The sequence below is a fragment of the Nomia melanderi genome, chromosome 1 (assembly GCF_051020985.1).
Source record: "Nomia melanderi isolate GNS246 chromosome 1, iyNomMela1, whole genome shotgun sequence".
Taxonomy (NCBI): domain Eukaryota; kingdom Metazoa; phylum Arthropoda; class Insecta; order Hymenoptera; family Halictidae; genus Nomia; species Nomia melanderi.
Window position 1 is genome coordinate 39,019,797 of NC_134999.1, and position 25,258 is coordinate 39,045,054.

The 25,258-nt window shown below is 47.4% G+C and overlaps 1 protein-coding gene across 3 annotated transcripts in view; it reads right to left on the reverse strand.

The window, feature by feature from the left end:
* Positions 1 to 25,258, reverse strand: part of 5-HT1 (serotonin receptor) — a 128,963-nt gene that overhangs the window by 25,825 nt on the left and 77,880 nt on the right. For all 3 annotated transcript variants that reach the window (XM_031971913.2, XM_031971910.2, XM_031971924.2), the window contains 2 exons: positions 13,845 to 14,269; positions 1,729 to 1,862 (listed from right to left, as the gene is read on the reverse strand). In XM_031971913.2, the coding sequence (XP_031827773.1) occupies positions 1,729 to 1,862; positions 13,845 to 13,965 (255 nt within the window). In that variant the 5' untranslated portion in view covers positions 13,966 to 14,269. The remainder of the gene's footprint in view (positions 1 to 1,728; positions 1,863 to 13,844; positions 14,270 to 25,258) is intronic.

Sequence of the window (25,258 nt, forward strand, 5' to 3'; positions counted from 1 at the left end):
CAATTTAGAATTGAGATAATGGAATTGCGGTTGGATAGACAGAATGATAATTGGAATAATTTTAATGTTGAAATTGAAACGGTTTTAGAATTATTCACGATAATAGCAGTCAATTTTTGAGGATGGAATTAGTAGAGTTCAAAGGTTGAAGCAATCTAGTGCTCCACTAGCAAATTGGATCAAACCACCCACCTTTTCCCTGATACAGGCCGCAAGTTGCGGTTCCTGCGGACTTATAGAAAGTTTGTCTTCCTAATAACCCGGTGCAGGTGTCACGCGAGCATCGCGACAATGCGAAACACGGCGAAAAGAGAAGGGGACACGACTGGGGAAATATTCGGCTAGTACGACGCCGAGGGATCGTTCGAGTTGCTCGATAATCGTCTTACAAACTTCCAAACGGTAATTAATTCCCGAAGAACAACGGTGTAACGAGCTTCTTACGTAACGAGGGTCCGTTTAATTATACATCATCGCCGGGGGACATCGGGCTATCCTTGTCTCCGAAGATTTCGCGGATCCGTTGGAATACATTAAAGCGAAACAATCTACCCCCGGCGGCGACTGAATGAAATTGAATATCAATGAGGGTGAAAACAGTGTCGCGGGACTCTCTATCGTCATCGCTGACAACTTTCATTTCCCCACCTGACGTATTTCCGATTCTCTGATTTCTGTTTTTATAGGCTTTCGATCATTTAATTGAAGTACATTAGTATATTAAACATCAACAGTGAAATTCTTCTAAATGGAAGCTCCAATTCTGGATTAAATTCCGTTCAGTTGGAACAAGTAGATTTGGTAGATAACGATCAGACATTCTGCCATGAGTTTAAATGCTTGTCGAGAATAGATTACGAAATTCTCTCACCCGTTATCGATTGTATTAATTCAAGCTTCTATTATGATTGTTTGATTAGCCTAATTATCGCAGGCGTTCTTCTCATGCATATCAGCAATAAGTAAAGCCAACGATTTTCGAGATATTCGCAGCAACAGGTGATCCTAAACGAATTAGTATTGATCATTCGAGGATTAAATTCGTCAAACAGATACGTGCGAAACGAGCCTTTCCTTGGCTTGGCAAACCTTCCAGCCATTAGATCGCAAGATTCAATTTCGACCAAGGAAACCCTCGATTTCAGCGAGACCGTCGATACCGAGCTTTAAGCGGTTTCGATGAAGCTTAGAGAATGGGAAACTCTGTAACTAACAAGCTCGTTGGTCAGCATTAATGAACATAACGTTTGTATAAACAGAGGGACGCGACCCTCATCACTGTAAGCTCGATCGAATCGAATAGGCTTAATTACGCGTTACCGTACAGACTATCCCACACACGAACCATCCAAAAATCCCTTTGTTAATTGTCTCCAGCGTAATTTCTGAATATCCACAGGTTCCAAATAAATCCGCGGGAAGAGGATTTTTTAGTCGTTCCCCCTTATATCTGGTCTATAAAATTTCAATTACTCCTAAAAGAGGACACCTGAAATGGAAGTTTCCCAGGCCGGTCCAATAGTTCGGTCGTTAATAATTTCGTTTTTCTTTTAGCCCCGCTTTTTTAACCATGCAACCGTATAGAAAATGCATTGAATCGATAGAAAAAGTCTCTCTTTGACTTTTTTTTTTCTATGGAGGGTTCTTTTGTCCCGCGGGGAACGAGATTCAAAACAGATTGCACGAGCATAACGGGCCGTCGCGTAATAAACCCGTCAGCCGACGTACCTCATAAACGGCTCCGAAAGGCATGACGAGGCAGGCGACCATCAGATCGGCAACGGCCAAGCTGACGATTAAATAATTCGCCACCGATTGTAAATTCCGCTCGAGCAAAATCGCCGCTATAACGAACAGGTTACCTGCAACAGAAATTCATATAAAATTACCAAATGCGGCTGCAACGCCGCTAATGTAATCAATCATGTTTCATTTATATCGCAGCTCGCCGCGGTCAATTTCAATTGAACATTAAACACTTGATCACTTCACGCGTTACGCACGACGAATCTATTATAAAATACAACCTAATAACCGGCTCGGAAGTAAAACAAATTGTTTCGACAAATTTCTTAATCAAAAAATTACTCGGCGAATTTCGAACGGTAAAATATTCGACGGCCACCGGCCATCAAAAATGTAACCGCGCGTACGTTACGCTGAAACCATTTAAATGAATTTCACGCGACCGTTTTTCCAGCCGCCGCCGAGGATTAAAACCTCCCTCTAATTTGTTTTTATTCCCGCCGTGTTTCGCGCGTAATGCGCGCGAAAATAGCCATTACAGGAACACAACGATGATGGTTAATATCCGTCACGCCGCGGACGCGTATATTCCCCTCCATTTAAAAGCTAACGACCATTAACGAAACAAATCATTAACCCATTAACGTCCGGTCTCCGGTTCCGCGATATTTTCCTTTTATTAATTCCCCTGTCACCGTTAATTCGCGGGCGTCGCGAAAAATTCCAGCGAATTGTGTCACGCGAATGGGTCACCGGACGTTAATGGCTCGAAATGAAGACGGTATTACCGTTACGGCGACGATGATTTAAACGTTCCCGCGTTTCGATCATGTATTCGATGCGTTCCGTCGGTCCCGACGTGTTTCGCACGGAGTTCCGTGTACCGAGCCGTTTTAATCAGAAATCCGGCTGGTTAAGCGCGGCTCTCGGAGCCGGCGTAAATAATTCATAAGCTGATTAGCGGGGGGAGGACGCGACCCGCGCGATTTCGCTCCACTTTCGCGAGGTTTCGCGCCGCGGCCCGGTCGAATTATCAATTCCTGACACCCGATGCCCTTCCCGGCGACGCAACGCTCGCTCTCGAATCCCGGGCTCGTCGGACTTTGGAATTTTTAAACGGCACACTTCGATCGCCCGCCTTAATTTCCTCAAGTTCACGAAAGTTCCCTTCACCTCGCACTACGCCGTTCTTCTCGCCGCGAGATTTATACAGCGAGATTCTTGAATTGTTAAGCAGCCCTTTCTTTTCCGAACTATGTAGTATGAAAGTAGTTTCGCGAGTTTTCATTCTGCTCGAGGTTGACGATAGATTAATAGTACTCGCGTCCAGCGTGAACGTAGTTTCGCGAGATTTTGCTGCTTTGAAGATTAGTCTCATGCATAAATATTAATAGTGCTTTGGAACGTGGTCCGTTGTATAAATATTAATAACGTATTATAACAATAATTGTACGGTATTGTCATAAGCTTTCGATTAGATTTACGATCCGTAGTAAATAAATTTATTCTAGGAATTTACGAGAAATTCTGGTTTCTGGTTCTCACTTGTAGCGACTATCGATTCAGTGCGGGAATACAGTCCGGCTGTACGCAGTACAGAGTCCAGTATGACGTTAGGTTTATCAAATACCACCGTCCGTGGTCGGTGAATCGTTGTCCCGCGGTCTATGGCAAAGATACCGCACGATTTCGTTCGTCAAACGATGAACACACTCCGTACAGGTACGGCTCGCTTTACGCTGAAACCGCCGCTAATTAGTCTTCGACGGTTACCCCGCTTTGACGGCTTTGTAAACGTTTTGACGATCGTGTAATCAGCTTATTTGTACGCGACGAAGCTCCCCGTGCCTTAATCGAGATAAATGACAGCTCTGTTCCGTCTGCTTTGTCCATTGAACGAATCACGGCTCGTCAATGCGCTAGCTTTCTATTATTGTCTACTGCCTAAACGAGGGACGACAAATTAACTCGTCGTTCGTGTTCGTTACCATCCACCAGGGTCTCGTTAGATCCTTGCGAGCTACAGTACCTTCCCACCATCCTTATCATTCAGTTTAACGAACAAAGAATCGTTCCTCGAATGTTCCAAGCGACCAATGAAGCAACTCGCGATTAACGAGCGACGAGTGCAGCAGAATGTCAACGGAATTTCGATAGAAGTCACAGCTGAAAATGCTCAGAAATGAATATAAATTTATTCAACGCACGGAAAAAATATTCAATCAGCCGCAGAAGATTAGAATTTATAGAGCAGCCGAGCATACACGACACGGCGGGTTGCCATTGAACAATCGTCCTTTTACCGTTGCGTTCGCGGCACGTCCGTCAAATTATTTCCTCGTTTAAGGGCCAGGGCCGTTGGATATCGGAAAATCGGTTGGCTAACAAGTTAAACGACGCACTTTTTCTACGGTGGAAAAATTAATTTACAGACAGCGGCCGGTGTCAATTGTCACCGGCCGCGAGAACTGGCGCTAGCGTGCGCGTCGGGCCAGCAATTAACGTTTCGAGCGCGGAACAAACAAGCGCGAGGGGACGTTTATTCCCGATGAAATGCAATCAAATATTTCCATCGAGAAATCCGGAATTTGTATGAGAGACGTCGGAGTCACTTTATCCTATCGAAGCCTCTCCTCCCCTCCCCCGCGCTCCCGCTCGGTCGCATTAATCGAGTACGAATTTCAATTGGAAATTTATTATAGTCCTGGACGCGCGCGCGAGTTTAATGGCACTTAAGTGGTTCCACCCTGCCCCTCCCCCCGGCCGCGCGCCCCCCGCGGATTTCTGTTGGTCTCTTCGTTTTTAATTTTAACGACGTACGATGCACCGTCACGTCGCCACCGCGGCCAGTTAAATTGCTTTTCCGCGCGGTTTAAATCAATGCAGCGAAATTAACGGGGTCGCGTTACAGGCGTGTCACGCTTACGTTAAACGCTTTTCTACTCCATTTAAATCAGCGGGACGGCGTTAATGACGCGACGCTGCGAGCTTACACGTCGCCGGAATTTGTTTCACACTGCGGCGCTTTCGTCATCGGTCTTATTTACGATTGGAGAGTATAACATTCCGAGAGAGATGGATATCGTGGATTAATTAATTTCATTGTAACAGAAATTATTGGCGCGGCTGAAGAGGTCAGTCGTGCAACGCTGTCGTTCCTCGTTAGTTGAAATATGTGTACTTACGGTTTCTCAGATATATATTTTATTCTTTCACTATACTCAATTGTACCTCTACAATATTATTCCATATAAATCTGCTCTTGTCGCAGTAGCAATTTCTGGTGCAACATCCATCACTCTTTTTGAAATTATTTCTCTGCTTTTTCCGCCTTCTCTGCGAGCGAAAGCAAGTCACCGGCAGCTCCCGAAGAATGATCGCGAGTGACCGGCAGAATTGAATTTGACGCGCGGACGAGTCCGGCCGTCTCTATTTTCCCGGCGAGTTCTTCGTTGACGGGATCGTTTGACTGCGATAATCGGCCGGACCTCCAGACCGTCGAGCTTTTTACAGTTTCCAGGTCCTACGGTCGTCCGTAAAATATCTGATACGGAGAAACGCGCGCCGGAAGTCAGGCTTGAAATTAATTCGCGCGTTTTCCGTGCCGCGCCGTTCTTTCAGCATCCGAGATTATTGCTCGGGGCTCGAAAATGCGTTCCCTGGAATATTTCTGCCGTTTGAATAATTCATTTACCTGCCTACGGAGCGTCCCGTATATAAGGTGAATTTATTTCGGAGGGCATTTTAAATCGCTGCGTTTGCAAAATAACGCATTCGGCTGATGGACGGAGGCGGAGGTTTTCATTGAATTGAGAGGAAGTTTACTGCAGAAGCCGATCGAGCGTCAACGATCGGAGGATTCGATTGGAATGGGAGCCTGAAGGTCGCAAGCTCGATTCGAAGGTCGTTTGCGGTCGCCGTGACACGGGAGGGTAGTAAAATCGACCTTTGCGAAATGAGATATCACGGGATTGCGTTCGATACGCTCTTCAGGGCAATAAGGGAATCTTTGAGGGCTTCCGAGGGTTGCCAGCTCTGTCGAAAGGTCGTACGATGGTTGTAAATTGTAGTTTGCCAGTGGTAGAACTTCGTAAACGCGCATTCAGTGATTAGACACGAGAAGATTGATCTCCTGATATTGAGAAGACGATAAACTTCAGTTGAATGAACCTCTAAATGTCGCAAGCTCCGCTCCGATGAACTCTGCAAGCTCAAAGTTCTATCCTGACGGACCTTGGAGGCAAATCAGCCGAATTCTTCTGGATTCTAATATTCAGAAACTCTACCTTCTGTACTCTAGAGCCGAATCCCCGTGGACTCCAAGGAACAATAGCTCATCCCGGATGAACTTTGGATTCCAAAAGCTAAGTTTGAGAGCCTTTTAAGACCGCTAGTCCTCCCCCGGGAGCAGTTAAAGCTTAGGAGCGCATTCTCGAGCAGTTCTGAAAACTGCGCGCGCGATTACTGGGTTTTCGCGGAAGCTTTTAAGCTCTCACGGCACTGAACCGTCGAGCAACAAATACCAGAACTTTATTGTCGTTACACGGACAATCCCGTTCCTCGTATAAAAACACAAAACGCGCGAAAGCATAATGCACCGGGACGACTGTTTAAACTGAACCCGACTGGCTCGCAGCGTTGCATTGTGCGCGCAGAAACGTGTAAAGTAGTCATGCCCGGAGGGCTTCTCTTAAATTATTAAATGGCTCTCCCTTGCCGGCAACTCGCGCGGCCACCGAGCTTTCGAATCGACCTCCGATTCATTGTAAAAAGGGAAAAGCACGAGATGCTCCGTCGGGCGACCCCCTCGCAACCGAGAGCCTCACCGGAGCGACCCTTTCAGAAGCTGTTCCCTGTTTTTCCTTCGTTTTATTGCGATTTCTTCGTGCGCGGTTGTATGCGTAAAATAAAATCCAGCATGGATCAGCACGGAGGGAAAATTTCTCTTCCCGGCCGATCGTAAAGCACAGGGAGAAATTGAGAAATCGTGTGGTCGCCGGGGTGATCGAGGAACTCCGCGAGCTGGGAAAAGAAAGGGATCGGGAACGAGGGTAATAGGTAGGACAGGTTAAATGGCGCGCGATCGCCGAGGGCAAAAATGCGTGAAACCTGACCTCTTTTGGCTAACCAACTTCCAGTTCGATTCATCTGTTTTCCTCTGGCTTTCGCCGGATTATACATTGACAATTCTACTTGTTGCTCTGGGAACTCCTCGAGATTGGACACTAAGCCCCCGAATCATTTACGAGTCTTCAATCTTTGAACGCTCGCCGATCGATCGTTCAATCCTGGGACCCGGCTGTCCGGTCAACGTCGACTTCTCTACTCGTTGAAATTAAGATCTGTTTTTACGTAATACGCGGCGCGCTGCAACTATTCGGATGCGTCGAGAGCCGAAGTTGTCAGAGGTCGTAAATCTCTGACCGATGCCTTGACCGACAACTGACCGCGTATGTCCTTACGACTTTTTACGGTGATAAGGATATTAAGTTTCGATAATGTTGGCTTGGTGAATCTATGTTATTGACTCGTCGGAAAGATAATGTTTCCCGTGCGCTTCAAGTGATTATGATGTTTCCCTTGAAGCCGAGTGTAACGTGAGATTAGTTTTCGCGACGTAGGTTATAATGTTTCCTTGTCGACGCGTTGTGTTTTTCAGAACTCTTTCTGAACTGTTTTTGAACTGTATTTTAACTGAGTTTTTACTGAACTGGTATTGAACTGAGTTTTTACTGAACTGCTCTTCCTGTCTCATCCTCAGCCTTAAGGAAAACTTTAGGCCCGCCTTTCCCCTGCTTTCTCGAAATTAAGAATCCAATCAGGGGTAGGCGACACTGACCACCCCCTACCTCGTGCGTCCGAGACGCGATTTTTCGGAAGTAGGAAGTGTCAGTGGAGGTGGAAGCTGTTTTGGTGGGGTTTAAACAAATTCGATGGAATTTCCGCCAGGCTTGGGTCCCGGTCTGACCTGGGTAACGGTCTTCGGGACTGAGTTTAAGACCTTTTGGAAATTCACGTTTATGACACATGCAGTTAGCCGTTGAGGACGAAGAAAGTTGGAAGCGGATGTGTCATGCGGATTAAGAAATAAACTAATCCTCAAAAACGGCTCTGGAGGCTTGCGTGCCATAAACGTGCTAGCAATTTGTGCTTCGGGTATTGTCCCTTGTACAAGCTGCTAGCCATCGGTAGAACCGAATATTTTCACGTTCAATAAACGATCCTACTAAAATATTCTTAACGCACTCGATGGGCAAATCTGCACAGAATTCCTTCATTGGGGCCGCTTATGGTCCTGTACAAACTAAACCAAAGGTGCGCCAAGTAACAAGATCCTTCTACTTTCTCGCGTGAATGCAAATCTCTTCGAAGTCTGTTAGAACTAGAAGTATCGTACGGAACGATCGAATCGAATGAGACGACCGATCAGTTTGCGGAATCCCCGACAAATCCACTGTTTCGGTGAACCGAAAGAGTGATCCGCTATAATCGGTGATTATACGAACGATCATTCGCGAACGGCGCAGGTAAACGTCACCGGGCGGCCGGCACGATATTTATTGCGCCATAACGCGAGGGTTATGAGTGTCGCGCAACCGGTGCACGCCGGGATTAGCAATTCAATCGTCGATTACGCGAGTATAAAAATGAACGTTACGGCCCGGAACGCGAAACAAAAGAGGAAACACGCGAAGCTGGCCGGCTCTAACGACCGTTCGGCGATGAAACCGGTCGAAATCAGTGTCGTTCCCGCAGGAATCGATCGCCGATTAATTTTTCCGCGGATTTATCGGCCGCCGATGCGCGGTGCCCGGTATGACGCCGCGTATTATTACTCCATTAACAGTGACTACGGCCGCGGCCGGAAACAAAATCGAATTTGCTCGAGGGAAAACGGCCGCGCGAACCGAATAATCGCGTCAACCTGGAAAACGAGTTTTCGGGGGCCGTGCTCCCCGGTGTCCGCGCTCGAGTCCCCGATTCGTCGTTACTTGGAACGATTTTGCCCCGCTGTCAAACGACCGTGAAATTACTCTAATTTCGACACGGCCGGCCGCGGGACGGGCAATATTCGACGGGCCGTTAGTTAACCAGTGAACTGCGCTAATAACGGAATTTACAGTGATACAGCGACTGGCAATCGACAGGAATCCGTGACCCCGCATGAATATGCATGGCCCTGTTTCCCGTTGACAACGGGGCCAGCCTTAAGTTACCGCTGTTAATCACCGTGGCCACCACTTTTCCGCGGCGAACTTTAATTATATTCGAGGTCTTGAAACACGAGACCGGCCTTCGCTCGGATAAACTGCTAATTAGCCGGGAATGGGAAGTTCCGGCAACTTCGTTTGCAGTTCGGCTTGATTGGGAGTCGACTCTACCCGCGTTGTCGTGGCTCTGCCAACCACGGCCAACTTGCTCGAGCGTCTCTCGAATAAGAGTTTCGAACTGCGAAAATCTTTCCGTCGCTCGTCGCTTTCGTGGAAACGCTGTTTTTCATAGAGAATTATTCAGAACGACGCGTCGAATCGTTTATCGTATCGCGATTCCGAAATGAAAGGTTAATCGCTTGTTAATTATTGCGTAGGAGCATTAGCAAAATGAGACGTTAAATGATTGCTCGACGTTGAAATTATTGATAACTTGCCAACACGTTGCATTAGGCGGTGAATTATATTTTCAGAATGTTAATAATTCCATCGATAATTAAGTCAATTATCGTACGAAGAGCATTGTCGAAGTTCACTATTCATTGCTTGCCGTTCGACGCTTATTGTCAGCCGCGGATTCTCTTCGATTCCCTGGTCGACGTCGAAGTCATTTCGACTGACGTTTGAAAAATGCACGAGTCGAGCGTGTCCGTTGGCCTTGATCGAACGATACACTCGTCGAAACGAATTCCCGGACAGCGACAGGAAATGTTCGCAGTTGAACGTGTTCGAGCGTGCCTCGGAACCGCCTCGCCGGAAACGCTGTCATATTTATATCCGACGAGGGCCACGGTCCCGCGAACTTTCCACCCACAGAGACAGTCGGATCGAACCAGCCGAATTCTCGCTGTTCCCGCAGACCGTGATCATTCGGCTGACTTAAATAAACGTACCGGAAATAGCTGTTCCACCGAATTCTTCCGCGGCTAAGCGGAATTCTTACCGAAACCTGTCTTCTCCTTAGAACTTGTTGGACTCGAAGAATACTTGGTGCACCGATGGCTACCTCGCTTCTTTGTTTCTACCGAGAAAATTATTCTAAGAAAAAGAAACAGTTCGGCGGAGACAGTGGACAGATTCCGAAAAGAGATTTAAATGGTATTCTCTGTATTAAGTGAAAGTAGTTTTGGTCGGCCATTAGTCAGGCACGAGGGCACATCTCCAAGGAACGGCAAACACAAAATTGTCTTCTCCAACCCACATATCGCAGATTTAATCACAGAAGTTACAATAATAGTAAACACCACTCAAAGCATTTACGCGAACCCATTTTGCGCCGTTAGGCGCGTAGTAAATGCATAAAAGCGATTCGCTAGGGAGCCCGGCGTAACAGTCGCGCTTTGCTTTAATCGTAAAGCGAAGGGACAATGGCGGCTCTGAACCCTGCCGCGTTCAATGGAAATTATAGAAGTTGTAGTGCGTGCGGATCCGCCTGGAGCGATCCATGGCGCGAATTATCGCGATACGGACCACGGGATCCACTCGCGGCGGATGATAATACGCGCAGGGCTGGACGAGCCCAGTATTCTCCGGCATAAAGGTTTACGAGCCTTTTCTATACAGCTTAAATAGGGCCATTCAGTCCTCCGCGGACGACTAAACTACCGTCTTTTTACTCCCCCCCCCCCCATCCCTGGACGTATAGAAAGACGCGATCGATATATATAGAACCCTATCTCCTTCATCCTTGACGCGGAGAGACGTCCTGCACTCTGGGAAAAGGTCCTGCGTGTCAAAGGAAGACCCTGATTTCCTGCGTGTCTCCGTAGAATCGAGTCTTTCACTTCGGATCGGGAAATTCTACCGTGCAGCGCCTGGTAGATTTGATAAAGGAGAAATTGCTCCGAAGAAAGTACTAGCCGAATGCTGCCCACTTGTAACTTGTACGTGAGACATTTTCCTGATGTCTGTATCGTCAGGTGTATCGAGGCTTTAAAATAACGCTTGCCACTGCTACGTGTACACGTCGTCTTCCGTGAAATCGGAAATGATTTCTTCGACAATTAATTAATTGTTCGTTCTTTCAATCGAGTACATACTATTCGCGATCAGATTTCAAAAATAATTCTGGTGCAGTATCTCAAAATTAAAATAAAAAATCAAGACACAGATGCATTCACTGAAAGACCGAGCGATCTTATCGCTCCGTCAGAGAATGAAATTCAGCGGAACACCGCGCGGCATTCTGTAAACGATATTAATCCACTTCACCCACTGACGGTCGTTCTGTGTCATGTTTCAGACAAGCTCCCTGGATGGAGTGTCGAGCGGTGGAACAGTCCTCTAACCGTCCGTGGAGACGAACGCGGTAATGAAATAAATTAATTAACCGCTATTATGACGGCCGCTCGCGACGGAGAAGCGGGAACCGCGTCGCTCGAGTCGCATTCCATTAGGAATCCCTTTTTATTTCCGGGTTCAGCGGGACGCTGAAGTTCCGGTCGACGCAGCCGTCGGAAACTGCTAAGTTGCGAGTGCTACCAACATCGAGGGGCCCCGGTAATTGGGTTTCCAAAGTATTGACCGCAACGCTCAAGTTCGAAGGTCTTCCCACGCCGCGAATCACGAAAAACCTCGTTAACATCGAAGGTCGGGCGAATTTGTATGGAAAAAAGAACCGGTCCCGACCTCGTTCCCGCGGACAGTGTCAGACACTCCCGCGGACAATTAGGTTCGGTCTGAAAATTCAATTCTCGTCCCATCCTAATTTCCGCGAATTTCGAAAATCAATCCCACCGTAACCGAATTCCCGTTCGATTTCTCCGCTTCGTTACATTCCTTTTTTTCGGTGGCACATCGCGTTTCCCTCGTTCCGGGGAAATCATTTTTTCCCCTGATTTTCCCGGGGAAAATTCGCGCGATGATACGAACGCGAAATGACGAAAACATAATTGACAATCCCTTCACCCTGCTGCGTTTCTCGGGTCAATTTCAACCGATCGTTTCCTCGTTTTTCCGACGTTTCGGTTTTTCCTCGAGTTAATCGTGACCTCGTTATATTCGGAATAATTTGCAGTCAAGAGTAATATGAAAAGTTCTAGCCTATTACTATCGTTTTAATGAGTTTTCAAATCTCCGGACGAATCGAGGGCTCTACGAAATTTTCGAAGCTTTTTTGACGAATCTAGGTGAATCGTGTTTTCCGTTGAATTGGCATAGAAATTAAGTAATCTGCATCGCGTCTGCAGCTTATCAAATTGATTGTCCGTTCGCTGTAAAACGGGACGCGATCTACGGATGGTCGTTACCTCTCTAATCTCGTTAGTCCCTCCGGAAACTCGTTAAATTTTACTGAACGCTGTCTCCCCCCGCCGCGCTCGCGATTCTTGGAGCCACGCCGCCCGTGCAATTAACGTAATTAACATATATGCGCTGTAAAATCGAGGGAACTCGTTCGCCGGCTCGAAGTTCCCCGGGTATCGCGCGTCTGAGACCCTCCGCCTCCAAATAATCGTTCCAACACCGATGCTTCCCGCTACAGTCGCTCAGCCTGCAACAGCGAGGCTGCAGCACGCCCATTTATCATACCATGTGGTACGGTGAAACCGTTATTATTATTATTTTCTGGTAGATTTCTCCTCGGTGAAATTTGGTGGGTCTCGACCGAAGCGTATCGAGCAATTTAATTATTAGACCGCGAGTTCTATTGCTTTCGCGGCGGTTCCAAGAACGTCAAATGAACAGCTTCACTGAAATTTCCGTGAAGCTTTATACGATTATAGTGAAACCCGCAGGTAAAGGAATAAACTTCCTTTCCATCGCAACTTTCTCGAATTAGTTCCGACAACATTTCCAGCCGTCTGCGCTAAGAGAGAATATTTAAATCTATTAACGATTAAGTGCAATCGCAAAAGATTGTAGTCGATTATTCGAAATTCTGACAGCAATGAAAATTCTAATCACGGACAAACGACGAACCATCGATTCGATCCATCGATCGAACCTTCTCGAACGGAACTCTTCGTCGAATCGTTCTCGATCTTGTTGTCGGTGGCGCATGTGCACGTGGACGTGTCACGTGGCCACCCTCGTCATCCCCGATAATATATTACTCGCCCCGGAAGCGTGTCAGGTTTAAATTAATCTCCCATTGTACTCTCCCGTACAGGTACGTCGAGCCGGGCCCACGAAACTACTCGGTGACAACGACAACGACACCATTACATCAGCCGCGGGTCTGCGCCCGCTGCCAGTGCCCGGGATAATAACCGGAAGGTTGGACGATTAATTGATCAGACATCGAGACCAGTTTTACCAAGTCAACCCGGAACCGTTCTCGTTAGCTTTCGAGCACGCACAGCGATACGCAATTATTTTCCAGGTAATTTCCATCTTCTCATTAATCGACGAGGCAGACAAATATATATATATATATATTCGCAAGTTTCCACTGATCAATAATCAATTTCCAAGTGGAGCATCGCCGGCGAGCGATACCGACGTTACCAGTGATTTCTCCGTTGAATAATTAATAACCGTGAAGCTATCTCTAACGTGATCAGTCTTCGAGCGGCGCCGACTGTACGCAATTACCGTCTACCGACGTCGGGCAACACCTGGAGGAGAAACGGTCCGTGAACGGCCGCACACGTGGTCGCCGCGAGAAAACCAAATTGCCAATAAGTTCCCTCGTATATCCGGCCCGGATGGCTTATAATGTCTCACGATACATGGAACCCGAACTTCCGCCACCCTCTATTTTACTCCCGATATCTTTTTTCATAAAAGTTTCGCGCCTGGAACACTAGTCGAGCCTCGCGTCGGGGATCGAAACAAATAAAAGTTTCCCGGAACTGTTCTAACAACCCATCGAATTTTCCCCTCGTCCTCCCCAGGTTTGAGAGCAGACAAGGGGCGAGGGAATAAAAAGAGGACGAGGAAACTCACCGACAATAGTGACGAGTATCAGGAGACCGAGCACCAAAGCCCTGAGGATGATTGAGGCATCGGTGAACACGAAACCGTCCGCGGACGAGTTTCCAGCTGGCTGGCTGACGTGCTCCTCCATGACGTGTCCGGGATATATACGTGGATCTCTGTCCTGGCTAAGTCCTCAATGTCCGCTGGTTATCATCTTAAATAATGTACCATGGTCCGCCGTCAGAAGCAGCTCCGATATGAATCTCCTGCGCGAGCCGACCTTGGCTGGCCCGGCCACTCGCGGACAGAGTTTAATGACTGTCCGTCGAAAGTTTCGCTTCAGCGGCGTCTGCCGACCTTCTCACTTGCCCACGGCGACCCTCGGCCACTCCCATTTCGCGCCCCTGCTCTTAAAGGGAAGTCCTCTCGAAGTAACCGGCTGTCGATCTTGCCTGAAACATTCAAAATGCGTTCGTTCATTTCGGATCGGTGCAAAGATTTCGTTTGCGGAGGCTGGCTGTTGGTTTCCTTTGTTTGGCAGGGGAGGTCAATAATTGGTCGGACTGATGGAGGAAGTTTGAAACGTTGATGGATTTTGATTCTGGAAAGTATTGGAAGATTGCGTTTCCAGTGGCTGGAACCAATTGTGGAGTTTGGAGTTCGAAGTAGATGTGCACGGTTACTGATCAGACGAGTGGAATGGATGCTAATGGAATAAGGAAAATGTTTCTCGATGATTGAGGGAGATAAATTCGTCTATTAAGAAAACTTGTAACTTACGATTCACAAGTTAACTTATGTATAAGTTACCAGTGAGTCAATTTTTACTAGAAAGACAGTAATAGTCGAACGTTCGTCGAATAATAGAGGTACCCGTGATTCCATTGATTCGGTGGATCGCAGACGAGACAGCTCTAGAAATCCGAAACCCCAAACGAAGCGAGAGGGGTATCACCTTCACAGTTCCGCGAAAACGAACGAAATTGGAGTGATCGATCGGGAATTATTGAAATTGAAACTGTCTCTACGGTCGTGCGCACTTATAAACACACGAGCAGAGACAGAGAGCGAGCGAAAGAGAGAAAAAGGAGAAGCGACAGAGAGGAAGAAAAACGGTGGGGCGTGCACACCGACGGACGAGCTTCCATAAAATTGCATCCCGAGGTCACGCGAGCTATATTTAATTTTTCGATAGACACGTTTCATTAACTCGTATTTGCGGGCAGCGTTCATCGTTCCGATCCGATTGTCCAGCGAGTAAAACGAATGCCCCTTGAATCATCGTTTATCCGAATCAGCAGCGACCCCATCTCCCTCTCTCGCCCTTGCTCGCGTCCGTTTAAACGTTTTATCAAATTTCACTCCGCAATCTCCTCCCTCGATCGTCCGCGAGAAAAATCAGGCGCGCATAAATGCCGCGAAACGTCGATCAAGCTGTAAAGATTAAGGCCGAGGAATCTTCTCTCTCCTCGAGCCTATTAAAAGTTAAGAGGACACGGGGAAAGTGAAGAGCGTCGTAAAGATGCACCAGATAAAATAGCCACTTTCGCACGTTATTAAATAAATTTTACGATGTTTCGTTTCGAGGACGTAAAACGCGAGACTCCGATACCATAGACACGGAACGAGCTTTCGATTGCTTTGCCCGTCCCGCGCGGTCTTTTAATTCCACGATTCCGCGGTGGCCGCTATTATATGCATTAACGAGCGGTGTCACGTCTCCCCGTAATGGTCGGCGCGTGTCGCGCAACTGCCAGCTAATCCGACCGGAAATTTTCGAACGCGGACCACCGGTCGCCGACGGAAGCTCACTCGAAAACTGACTTGCAATTCGCCTTTATCGGCAATCACCGCTCGTCGCGCTCGCTCCGGCGAAACGAGCGCGATAAAACTGTAATTTCAATTACAATTTCGTGCGAGGGAGCTGTCGTTCGGACGGTATCGGAGGCTCCAGCAGTTACGTTCGAAAAACTCGCGTCGAACGAGGGAATCAACGGACCGAGCGTGGAATTTTCTGTCCGACGCGTTCGCCCCGCTTCCGACGGTTGTCGCGCAATCCCCGAGAGCATTTATGAGTACTTTATTTCGCGAATGAATTCCTCGACGTTCGCCCGACGGAAGGATTCCGTGATCTCCCGAAAAATTATTCTTCCTTCGAGAGTACGCTCGCGACGGCGTCGCAAACACGTCGCGCGTATCCTCGTTTTTCACCCCTGCAGAGTGGGCGTTCCCGAGTTTCTTTCCGCGAGCTGTGTTTGCCGCGCGCGAGCGAAGCGTATACTCCAGAAGCGGAGCCTAATTGCGCCATTGTCGCGACGATACCGTTAATCGAATAAGGGCTCGCGACTCGACCCGAGACGTCGGCAATTAATTAGTTTATTTCACCGGCTGACGGGAGACGGCGGCTCTCGGAGTCTAACGAGTCGAATCCCTTAATGGAAATGAACGACGCAGCGAAGAGGACGATTCTTTCGCAATTAAACGAAACACCGGCGACTCACGGCTACTAATCGATCCGATTTCAGCTCGGGCACCGCGTAAAATACAGCCGCCCGCGATTCTGACGAGACCAATTTGCGGAGGAACCCAATTCCTCGGGGAATTATCCTCTTGATCTTCGTTCTGATTATTACAACACTCGCAGCTTAACGGGAGCGTTCGTCGAAATTGGACTACAGTCTTTAGCAAAAGTCCGAGCACGTCTGGGGCGCTTCGAAAGGTCGAGGAGAGTGTCCCCTTCTGAATTTTCCATTACAAGGGCTACAATTATCTTTAATGGTATAACTATTTTCATTCATTTCACTATTCCGACGTCTCTCCAGAAATTTCCAGATGAAATCTACTTCTCCGGTCTCCGAAATCGGCACAATCCTCTCCGACCTGCACAATTCCAATCTTCCTACCTCCAATAAAATCTCGGAAACCTCAACCTGCCCAACACAGCGAGCACCGAAATCTCTACTTTGCGACACCCTGTACGCCCATCGGCAGCGGAAAACGAATGGAACACCTCGGAGAGCAGCAATTAGCAGTAAATGAGAATCGATCGGAATCATGGGGTCAGGACAATCCGAGAATTGGCGAGAGCGGGGCAGCACGCGTTCCGGAATTAGAATGATTATCGGTCGGCCGGGGGTGCACCGGTTGCCGTCGGGTTCGAGTGTCCTTCGAAAGGCTTCGGTTGTTCGGGCGAACGTCAGAGGAGGTCCTCCTCGCCGGCTGAGCCGGCGGTAATCCGCGGATCCCGTAAGCTCCCTGAAAGCGGAAAGTCCCCCGAAGAGGAGGGAAGTTAGTTACACGGGGCTAATGGAAGCCAGCGGCGGCGGCGTGGCTAAACAATATGGGCAGCGACACGCTAACAAAGTTCCCCGTGCCAAGAAACGTAATTAAGGCTTGCAGAAGTTAAGTTAATTTGGAAATACCGAGTTACGGTTGCCGGCGGGGCGGCGCGGGGGCCTCCGCTTCGAGCTCCTGTAATCAATTCGATATCACTGTGGCTGATACTCGGCCAGGCAAAGTGTTTTGCGGATCGTGAACCGGGTATGCAGCTTGTTCGCCAACTTCGATGTAAATGGGAGCTGCACCGGTAACCAGGCTACATTCTCCCTACAGATTTCGACCGCCTCCGGTAACTTGCCGGATTTTTACACAATGTTCCATGGTCCGAATTGGCTTCTTGTTCCGTTGGATTTTGGTTAAGTGAATTGGTCCCAGCTTGTTTTGAACTGTTAATTAGAGCTCGAAGACTAATCTTCTTGTAGGAGCTCAAGTCTTATCAGTAGGACTCCGGGGATCTAACACAAATCGTGAATTCCCTCTCGAGTGGATGGAAAGTTCTTTCGTCAAAAATATCAGCTAGCACAATTCCTCGAAGATAAATAGGGTGTTCTCGTCGTAATAGAAAAAAACTTGAAGGATCAGGCAACTGATATACTTGCTCCACAAACCGTATTTAAAATCACGATTTCAACGCATCGAATCTACCAGAAAAAATCAAAAAAAATCACAGGTGTCGAAAGGACAATTAAATTTTAGTTGTTCCACGGAGTGGCATCGCGGAAACCGCCCTGTTCCCTCAACAGCCCCGGTAAGTCGGTTGTCCCCGATTTCCAGGAGGCACCAGGGTGTCTTCTGGTCTCGGACGTGATAGCAGAAAACGTTACACGGCCCGTTAGCTAGCCTGGCAATTCCGAGTTACACGGGAACTCGTATGAGCCACTCTGTCGGCGGACGTCGAGTCGACAATTACACGGAATTATCCTCCGTATCGCGCCGCCGCCTCGCCGCAAGAATTAAACTCGCGGAAAAGTCCGCTGGAATCTCGCGAACGCTCGATTAATGCCCGACGCGGCCGGCCCGCCGATTCCGTAGTTTTCCATCGTTTAATTAAAACTTTCCGAAGCCGAGGAATCTGTTATTCAGCGCTTCCGGAGCGCGGCAAATAAAGTTTCGCCGTTATCATCGTTTATGGCCGGGATTCTTAGATAATGAGCGAGCCAAGGGCTCGCTGCTATTAACGCGATTACTTTCATTGGCCCCGATGCACGTCGAGTGTGCTTGCATTAATCTGTATTATCCTGGAACCGCTGCTTCCGACGTTTTGCTTAATTAGAAGTTCGGCCAGAGAAACAGCGCGCCGTTGGAGTCGGTGCAGTCCATTTAATAAGTCTATCCGACGCCTCGACGATTGATACTTCGAATAAACTGCGTAAACTATGAAAATGAATTTCCCAACTCATTCGTTGCTCGTGACGTTCAATTTGCTCGTTTTAGCTGGAGTAGTTTAGCCGGAACTTGAAGTTTCCGTTAAAGTGGAGCAAGCGTAGAACCGAATCTAAGGAGATAAAGGTCTTGGTTAGGCAAACAGATAAAATACAGTATCAAGTGAACGGTAAACAAAGTTCGTCACTGATCAGACAGGTGGAACAAACACGCCGACAGTCTACAGTAGATGAATCCGGATATTGGTCAGACAAGCAGAATAATAAGATGAGTGAAAGGAACTCCGTTGGTTAAACCAGTAATCCAAGTTTATCCTTGCGCAAACAATTTTATTATTCATCAGCTGATGGAGGGAACTCTGCAACAACTGTTATCAAAATAACCAACGGGGTATCAATAATTTTTCAGACTCAAGCGACCAGAATAAAACTTCCGAGGGACTTTTATAATATCCTACTGCCTATCGGAAAATCAGTCTGCAGTGGTAGGAAGCTTTTATAGAGTCTTTTAGAGCCAGAAATAATTCCTTGCGTACCTGATGGTAACGTTTCATCTCGACTGCATCGATCGTAAATGGCAAATAAAATTGGATTTCTGGCATAGTCTGGAATATATCCGGAAACGATATCCGTGAGACGACCCGTCAGGTGATCTCGTACAGGATACTGTCTGCGACAGATTTGAATTACGCGGGGTCGCTAAATCCCGGCCTCCTAAAGCTGGCCTTAACACCGGCCGCGCCATTGTCGTCAGACTTTACCAGTGACCGCAATATTTCGCTTCTTGCCCCGTGGGAGGGATCACAGTCGCGAAGCAACGGCTGGCTAGATGTCGTAGATCTGGAACGACGATTCAGCAACACTACCGATGAATAAAATATCAGTGGACCATATGGAATTCCTTTTTAGCCAACGGAAAAGATAGAAAATTGCTTTTGTTTTATCGATGAGTTTATTTTCAAAAATCTGAGAAACTTTTAATGGAATAACTGGTTGACTGTCGTCAGAGATTAATCAAATTGTACGGATTAACGAATGTACATTAGATTGGACGTTAATGCGTTGAATTTCAGATGTTCCGTTTGAAAGTAGCTACTCCAAATGATGCTTCCCTTAGGAAAGAAATATCGTGCCAGTTTCAAGATTCAAATTCCATCCTTGTGACATGTGCATGACTCAGAGGGGGCTTGTTATATTTACATAATGAAATTCCGAATAAATCTCAAATTTTAGAAGGACAACGTAAATATGCTCTCTCTCGAGGAAATATTCTTCGAATATAACTAAAGGAATGTGTGTGCCACGGTACGTCCCAGGGGTGCTTCACATTTAAACGTGGTATTCTCCATAGAAATCTTTACAAATAATTTCCAACGGTTATATCGTAATGATCGTCAGAAAGGGTATTTCAATCAGCTGGTTTAAATGGTAAAAAACTTTGGAATGGAATATCGCATAATCCCATTTGGCAACAATTCGCTTGAGCGGGTCTCCACGGTCGACGATACGCGAACAAAATGGTCGGTTGAGCGGGGACGCGGGATTGAACCGTGCTCGGCGTGTATTCAGTAATAATTTTCAATGGGGAACGCAACGGGCAAAGATGGCGAACGAGAGAGGCACGAGCCGTGTCCATGTAACGGTTTCGCCGACGTAGCTTTCGGCCGCTGGCAAAGCCGTTTGAATATTCATGATTCCGAAAGAAGGAAATTAAAGGTCTCGAGAAGGGACGGAGCTCCTTTAACGTTTTATTGGCGGAGTAAGAAAATTTCTGCGCGGGGAATACCGACGTCTAAAGGTGCATTATTGTATAACGACGCGAGGGGGAGTGCTTTCTCTTGATACGAAGACACGACGTCATCATGGAAATGGATTTTCGGCGTTCCTTTCTTCGGGGGGAAACCGGCTCTCTGTCTCTCACCTTTTTCTCCTCTTTCACTCTCCGGAGAGAAAAACGCCGCGTTTACGTCTAAAATATTCAACGGCGTTGCGCTGAAATTCGAGAGAGTAAAGGACGATTCGAATCCGCGAGCGATATCAATGCTGCAGTTTGAAGATCTAAATCAGGGTGATTCATTGTTAATTGCGCTCGCGGTATCAGCATCCGAAAGAAACACTCTTATCTGAGAAACTTCATTTAAAGTTTCCCTCGAGTCCATGCATATCGTAGCAACCCCTTAAAGCGAAACGGGACAACCTTTATCACCTTTAATCGTTAAAAAGTAGTCGCGTGTGAAGACCGGCTATTAAAAGGTGGCTCGCTCTGAAACAACCCCTTTGCTGGCCTCCTGATCGATAGGAAACTTACAATAACTTCTTTTTTACCTTCCAAGGCGCGGCTCTTTTGAGTACAAAATTATACATTCGCGAGGCACAAAGCACTTCGTGTGAGACCTTTGTTTCCCTACGCGACGGACTAAATTTAAATTTGAATTTAAAGATAATTATACACACCGGTGGGATCAAAATCTCAATTGCCATAGCTATCTGTATCTCCAAAGACAAATTTCAGTTTAGATATCCTAAAGTTGCCTCGATCTCAACATTCGGAACGCATGAAACATCTAATATTTATCATTTCCAATTTACTGGGAAGTCTTCTATTTGTTTATAAACATCTTTATCGCGTCGAGAGTATCCCCAAGAAATTCTGGTCCCTCGGAATTCCCCAGATCGACATTTAATAACAATCCCAAGTTCCTTAATCTCGAGGGCCGAGTCTTTCGAAAGCCAACTCACGTCCGAGAACCTCCTCCCCGTGTTTCCGCCGGCTGTCACGGATCCGGCTACGCCCCGCCATTCAGAAACAATAAAACCAGCCGGCTGGAGTTCGTATAACCGTGTGCAATACGTATCCAGCTAATTTGGCCGCGTTTACACGTAAGACCACGGAAGTTTCCTGTTAAATCATAGGACAGACGTGGGGCGCTGGGTAGCGCCGCGGCGAGACAAGGCTCGCGGTTGTTAAGCGCATTCACCGGGAACTTAGTTAAGCGAGTAACTTCGGTATCAGTGGAATCAGAGACACACGCGCAGACCTAACACCTACACGCGTCTCGAGCGGAGCCGGCAACGAGACGCTCGAGCAGCTCGATCTTCCGGCGGCCGACCTGGCCAGATATTTCGATTAAGATATTCGGATAGTTCGGTTATTCCGTTGCGCCTCTGATATCACGGGCCACCGTCAAAGATTCACCACCTCGGCAAATGTTAATATTCACTTTGAGCTGGATGGAAACCGTGGCAAGCGCGATCCACCGAATTTAATAACGCCTTCACTGGCTACGGCCTTTGTGATCTCAAGAATTTTCCGTCGATGCCTAAAGTTTCAGTAATAGTATTTCGAAATGATTGCAATTTCTTGAAATAAAGCGACAATATTCTTAAATCCTCGCGAATGCTTCTCTACTGAATATCCCATGTAATCGTATCTCGTATAAGCAGGAAAAATTCCCGATCCGCTTATCAATGATTCAGACCTGATTAAAATACTCGCGACAACGCGAGTGCGTTATATCGCCGGGGGAGTTTCCTCGAGCCGAAAGTTCTGTTTACCGAGGAGCATCCAAGGGAAATAGAATAAATTTGCGGAGAGACAAAAGAGGAGATTCGATTGCCAAGACAAAGGGAAGATAAAGTTTCAATTCGTCCCCTTCAGGGCTTCTTTTCACTCCAGGACGATTCTGCTCGTCGATATCATCGATCCGCGTGGACTGGTGTCAAGAACGGAAAGGGGATAGTAGGACACGAGTCGTTGCGAATTCACGCGGGACCAGTGTCCATGAAAAATCGCCGGGCGATGCATCGGAGGATTAAGAGACGATAAATCACGGACGGTCGATTTGTTTCGCGGATTTTTTATCGGCCGATTGGATCGGCTGGACGACGCTAGGAAACGCGATCGTTAAAATAAATCATCGGGCCCGCGAGGAACGCGGATGAATGCGACGCGCGAAGGTACAAAGGAAACGAATTTCGCGGGATTCTTCCGAGGCTGGCTGCGCTCCAAAAACCGCGAAGATTCATCGCGTTGACAGTCGATGCGCGTTACTCGCTGCTACGCGAGACGTTTATTGGTAATAAATAAAACTAACAATACACGGTCAGCGAAAGATTTATTTGTACATCTCTAGTGCCTCTAGAAGCCTGTGAATTAGCCTTTGGATTATCTAAGGAGTTCGCTAAGCGATATGAACTTGAGTTTAGTCGTGCAAGTCGCACGTTTCACGGAAAGCTTGACAATTAGTTCATCTAAATCAGTGTGCCAAGCACGTTAAGCGACGGGGTGTATAAGTAGTAAGAAGTTGAATTTAGTCGGACCGGTGGTACAAGGGAGTAATTAGCCTGGAAAGTAGTGTAGACCTGTAATAAGACCGACGAGGGTAACTGCGTAATGAAACAGACTAGTAGACTAGCCGCTTTGATAGTCTGATAACAGACGCGGGTTCGCGAAGAGACAATTAATACTAATTTCAAGAAGCACAGTGAACCAACGTGTAATCGGACGAGTAGAATGACCCATTAAATAATCAGAAATAATTAAACAACTGAATGGAACATCGTCGTATTTCGTTCTCCAGGAATAAGTAGAACAAGTCGACCATCGGCCAAACACGTTCTCCGAACTCGACCAAGAGTACAAAATTCTTTCCTTCGACACACGTCTGAGATTTTTACCCCTGAAATGAAAATAAGAACATTCCCAAGACATTACAAACTTATTTACAAAATCCAATTTTGCAAACTCCACGAACTCGCGCAAACTGAAACCGTATACTCTTCCAAAGGCGCCGGGCGGACTGGCAGTCAACTCCGCCAAAGATAAGAAAGAAGAGAAGCAGAGATATAGGGAAGAAGACCCGGAGAAATTATATCCGCGGATAATGCATCCGATATGCGGGAGGAAATTGCACCCGAGGCATCACCATTATGATAGGATATCCCCGCTATAAATTCGTTTTTACCACGTTCGAGTATCAGCCTCGAACCACCGACAACTGCTCCGTTCGATTAATGTAACATCTATGGTACGCGAATCACCGGAACCACGTGTACCGCTCGGAATAATTATTCGAATTTCGAAGAGGGTTTACCAATTAATGAAGCGTCGCCGCTCGGCCCTCGTCGTGCCGTCTCTCAATGATAAGTACTTGACGCAACGTTAGTTGAGTTGCAGTTGCAGTTTGTGAATTAGACATAGCGAGAAGCAGTCTAGGTATTATACAATAATTATAATTTCCAAGAGAGCTCGCTGATAGACGAAGGATCGCCTCTTGATCGTTGTCGTTCGAATCACGCGTGCCAGATCGAAAATCGGCGCAGTTGCGCTCGCAGCTCGTAGATTCGGGGTAGCGGGAGATAATCGCGTTCAGCATTCAGAAACCGGGAATTTCGATCTCCGGCTGAAGGGGGTCGGAATTTTAACGAGGTCGATGCCCGCCGATATTTGAACCAATCGGCTCGAATTACCTTCGCTATCGCGAACCTCGGCGACCCGACAAGATCCACGCGCGAGCCTGGCGTTATTAATATCGCGGGACGCGCGCGAATATCGATAAATTTCCCGGCGGTGTGACATTCCACCTCCGTGCCGAGCGAAACTCGGAAAGAGAGCGCGCGTGAACTGTATTCTGTTTACTTAACGGTCGCGATTATGCGCATAAATTAAACGACACACGCCGCCGATGCGACGAGGGCGTTAACGCCGGTAATAGAGCACCCTGAGCACACAGGCGCGACGAAAATTGCCCTCGCACAGTGAACGGGGCGTACGGAAACAGAAAACGGGAACCGAACCGTCGAAACTCCGCGCCGCACCGATTATCGGCTCCGTGATTCCGTTTTAACGAGCCAGCCAGCGCTAGCAGCCCTACGTGCTACGATTCTACAGGGTATTTCGAGGATGATTTACAACCCTTATGTTTTAATTAGTCTTTATGGGCCGACCGGTGACGAGCGGCTGTTAATTCGGATCGGAGGAGCTTCGGAGCTCCCTCTAATAAGGGTTTAACCACTGCAACGGTTGTTTCAATTATTTTTAGCATTAACGACGATTCTACGAGGTACTTACCGGATGATTTACAGTTATCGTATTTTAATTAGTCCTCGCGGGACGACTGCTGACGAACGTTAATTCGGATTGCAGCTGTAAAGCTTTCTCAGGGGTTGAAACAGTCGGTAAGCTTGTTGTAACGACTTCTGGAATTGCTAACGATTCCACTGGACATTGTACGCGGATGATTTACAGATCGTACGTTATAATTAGTCACCGTCGAACGACTGGTGACGCGTGTTAATTAGGATCGGAGCTTTAAAGCTTCGTTTCGTAAGGGTGCGAGTAGTTGAAGGGTTGTTGTAATTATTCGTGGAATTAGCTGCTCGGCTACGGGGCGATTCACGGGTTTTACGGCTCGTTCTTGTTACGAGGGAACAATGTTGAGGGCGTACGGTTAATTAATTATTAAGTTTCACGCCTTTCGGACTCTTTACAAGTCGAATTAAGGAGGAAACGAGAATTCGGAACAATGGCCGCGGCATTAGCGTTGTCGCTTTTCATTGTAATCTCGTCGGGGAAAGACAACGCGTTTCCGTGCCGTGTAACTCGGGTTCGAGACGCTGGTAGCTAGGGGCTGGCGTGAATGGCGAGGCGGAGGCGGAAAGAGAGAGGGATAATCAAATGACACCGGATTACACGCAGGTTCCCGAGGATATCGTCGTCTT